At 42.9% G+C, this 3771-nt stretch overlaps 1 protein-coding gene across 1 annotated transcript; it reads left to right on the plus strand.

Annotated features, from left to right (window-relative positions):
• The first annotated feature begins 217 nt into the window (after positions 1-217).
• LOC107292322 (actin beta like 2) lies at positions 218-1471 on the plus strand. Its single transcript, XM_015821403.1, has one exon. It carries the CDS (start codon positions 218-220, stop codon positions 1469-1471), a length of 1254 nt encoding a protein of 417 aa, XP_015676889.1.
• Positions 1472-3771: the final 2300 nt, after the last annotated feature.

Below are 3771 nucleotides of genomic sequence, written 5' to 3' on the forward strand. Positions count from 1 at the left end.
AACTTTTCCATTTCACTTCCATACCTGTCTTAGAATTTATCCTCTACTATTATGATGTCACTCTGATCTATCCATGAGCTAGGACACCACTATGGCAACAGAGTTCCTATATTCTGTACTGATAGGATTTCTTCCATCACTTTGAGGTTGCAGGACTGGTGTCTAGGTGTGTTGGTCATATCTTGGTATGGTGAGAATGTAAAAAAATCCCATTACAATGAGCCGCCACAACAAAGCTGGTAGCCCTGGTCCTGTAAAAAGTCCCATTACAATGAGCCGCCACAAGAGAGCTGGTAGCCCTGGTCCTGCAGGACAGAGACCTAGTTCAAGGGCTCCTGCCTCAACCTCCAAATCAAGCCCATCACATAAGTACAAGGACTATGCTGCTGTTGTGATTGATACAGGTACTGGCTACACCAAGAGTGGCCTTGCTGGAGATGAAAAGCCAAGATCCATCCTGCCAAGTATTGTGGGGGTACCCAGGTTCAGGACAAAGGAAAGTCCATTGTACTACATTGGAAAGAACATTCCACAACGGCGTGCAGAGGTGAGCACACATTTGGTAATGACTCATGGTGTGGTCACTGATTGGGATGCTCTAGAGATGCTGTGGCACCATATATTTTACACCGAACTCAGTGTATGCCCTGAAGAGCTGGCTGTGCTGGTTACAGATGCTCCTATGTCCCCAACTACCAACCGTGAAAAGATGGCTGAGCTGCTCTTTGAGAACTTTGAAGTTCCAGCCATGTTTATTGCTCATCAATCCCTTTTGTCAGTTTATTCATATGGACGCACTAGTGGGCTGGTGATTGGTTCTGGCTATGGAACTTCTTACACTTCTCCTGTCCATGATGGATATATCTTGCCACATGCCACCTATCGTCTGGACATAGCAGGCAATGCTCTGACAGAATATTTGGCCAAGCTTATGGGAGAATCTGGGAACCCTTTTCAAAAGGAAGAAATGGAGGTGGTGTGCCAAATCAAGGAGAAGTGCTGTTACATCCCTGAAGAGTATGAGGCTGAGCTAAATGCAGATGAGAAAAAATACCTCATGGACTACACTCTTCCTGACAGACAGATCATCTCCATTGGCAGTGAACGCTTTCGTTGCCCAGAAGTCCTCTTCAATCCTACCATGCTGGGCTACCCAGAAGTTGGACTTCATGCCCAAGCCGTAGCCAGTGTTGAAAAATGTAAGCCAGAAAGACAGGCAGACCTGCTTTCCAATGTTCTACTGGCTGGTGGCACTACCATGCTCCGTGGCTTCTCTGAAAGAATTAAGAAGGAACTACAAAACATGGAGCCCGAGAGCAAAGTGGGCATCTTAGCTTCTCCCAACCGCACCTTCTCTGCCTGGCTGGGTGGCTCCATTGTAGCCTCACTCAATGCTTTCCAAAATGTGTGGATCAATCGACAGGCCTACGATGAGAAGGGACCTTTCATTGTCCATCGTCACATTTTTTAACCGAGGGGATGAGCCAGACAGGTGAGACAGGCTGAGCAGAGATGAGGGTTCAAGGGGCATGTCCTCAACAACATGCTGTTTTTGACTACACAGCTTCTGAGTCTGTCTTATCATTACTTCTAGAAATGGGTATGAACAGGGGAATCGTGCTCAGAGCTATCAATTCATTTGCCTGTGACTAAGTGTAAAAGCATTGTAATTAACACACATCAGGAAGCACCGGACTACAAAAGCCTACATCAGGAATTTGTTAAAATCCCTTTCAAATATAAGAAAACTTCAACAGACTAACATACAGTTATGTATTGATGGTTAGAGATAAAACCTTTCCCTTCTAGAAGGCATTATTTTTTACACACACAAGTGTAAAGAAGGTTTCAGATACATATCACACTTAGTTTTTCTCATACAGACAGTTGAACCCAGAGGAAATAAAACTCTCACCACCCATTCCCCTTACCATCTTTCCTTCACTCATTCTGCACGTTGGCTATATAACTAAAGCTTAGCATGTCACACTGATACACTGGAACTAGAGAAAAAGAGGTGAAAATAAAGGACTATTTAAATTATGTGGCTCTTGCTTATAAATACTATAGTGAATACTGTACAGTCGCTCCTAATAAATGCTGCTGCTAGATAGAGGATCTCATTCTAAGAATATGAGTCTATGGCATACACATGGAACTGCCCAGAGTCAGGCAGCATATACTTTCAATAAATAATACCAGTAAGGGAAATTGAGATTGAAATCTGTGCTATTATCAAGGGACTATAATAAAGAAGTAGCAAATAGGTGTTATCTGTGATAACGAGGGCATTCCTCCTCTATCAGCAGGTCATTGGGTTGGTGCTAGACAGAGCAAGAAAGTAGCTTGTCCAAAGTCTTTGTCCTACATAGCCTCCTGTTCTGAACATAGATACCTCCTTTATCTTCTCCCCTTAAGCAACACTACAGCTGAGTTATATTTATAATTACCTCCCAGCTATAGAGTGTAGGAGCCTTAGTCTAGCTCTCTGGCCAAAAGTATGCTCTTAGAGTGGGGAGCAGAGAATGATGATATGGCCTCTTCTTTCATGTCTCCGGAGCCGACGTGCTAGGAACTTTAGAGATGGTCTTACTCCCCAAAGACCTGTGGATTCATTCTGCATCTTTTGCCCTGTCTCCATGACAATCTATGTAATTACCACTGGCGGACTATTTGTTGCCATGGCAAATTTAAATGCATACTGATCTTTGTGTGTTACACTCTGAGTCATTGGCTAAGCTTGCTAGTCACCCAGCTGGGTATGAGCATAATGTTGATTGTTTAGCTCCATAAGAAAGGAACCAAACAGCTGGGTCTGATTAGAAAGGACTGCTTTACTGAGGGAATATTGGGGGTCTTAAGACATCTCAGGATCATGAGCCTTAAATGAGATCATCTATTGCTGAATAAATTGTCTTCTCCCTAATATTTCCAACATGAATTAGCATTACTGGCAGCTTAAACCAGCCTGTGGACTCATTCTCTGTAACCTGGGCAATTTTGACCTAAAGGTGTGGGCTCTTTTTGAATTAAGTGATGGCTCTATGAATGAACATCAGGGGAAAAAAACAGCTGTTTAAATCTGACTAGATCACTGCAGGCCTCAAATACATGGGGAAGAAAGACAGCAGGAATGATGTGACATGGTGGGAAGGAAAAGTATTCAAGCACAAATACTTATTGTCCTATTACCTGTAATAATGCAGATATGCCTGATATGGGTTACTTCTTTATAACCTAAGAAAAATTCTATGCCCCATGAAGCAACCAAAGAAAAATAACCATAGTTTTCTTAGCAATGAATGTGAGATGTTAGGGCTGTATTCTAGGTAATAAGAGTAATATACATTGTAAACTGATCAACTATTTGGGCAAACTCTGAATGCGGAATGGGACAACTCATCACAGCCAACTTGCCATGGCCAATTTGTCGCAGCCAACTTGCCATGGCCAAGTTACTGCAGGACAACTCGCCGTGGCTAACTTGCTGCAGGACAATGTGCTGTAGGATTCCCGTAGTTGCTTTTATTTTTGTGTTTCATCATTTTATCTCTTGTATCAAAGGAAATCATTCCTATGACTACCAGCTTTTGTAATGCTTTGAGGAATAATAAAAGGAACAAATTGTTCTGTGGAGAATTGTTCTGTGGCAATTTGGCCACAGCAAGTTGCTCGCGGGAAGTAGGCAGCAGTGAGTTAGCCATGGGGAGAATGCCTGGATGGGCATTCTGAGAAAAAGCATAGACTGGACAAAATGAATTTGTTGGTAGT

The sequence above is a fragment of the Protobothrops mucrosquamatus genome, unplaced genomic scaffold, assembly GCF_001527695.2.
Source record: "Protobothrops mucrosquamatus isolate PMUCROS unplaced genomic scaffold, P.Mucros_1.0 scaffold1324, whole genome shotgun sequence".
Classification (NCBI taxonomy): Eukaryota; Metazoa; Chordata; class Lepidosauria; order Squamata; family Viperidae; genus Protobothrops; species Protobothrops mucrosquamatus.

Bases quoted from the DNA above. Each gene is read 5' to 3' on its own strand.
- LOC107292322 (XM_015821403.1), top strand. From the start codon at position 218: ATGAGCCGCCACAACAAAGCTGGTAGCCCTGGTCCTGTAAAAAGTCCC.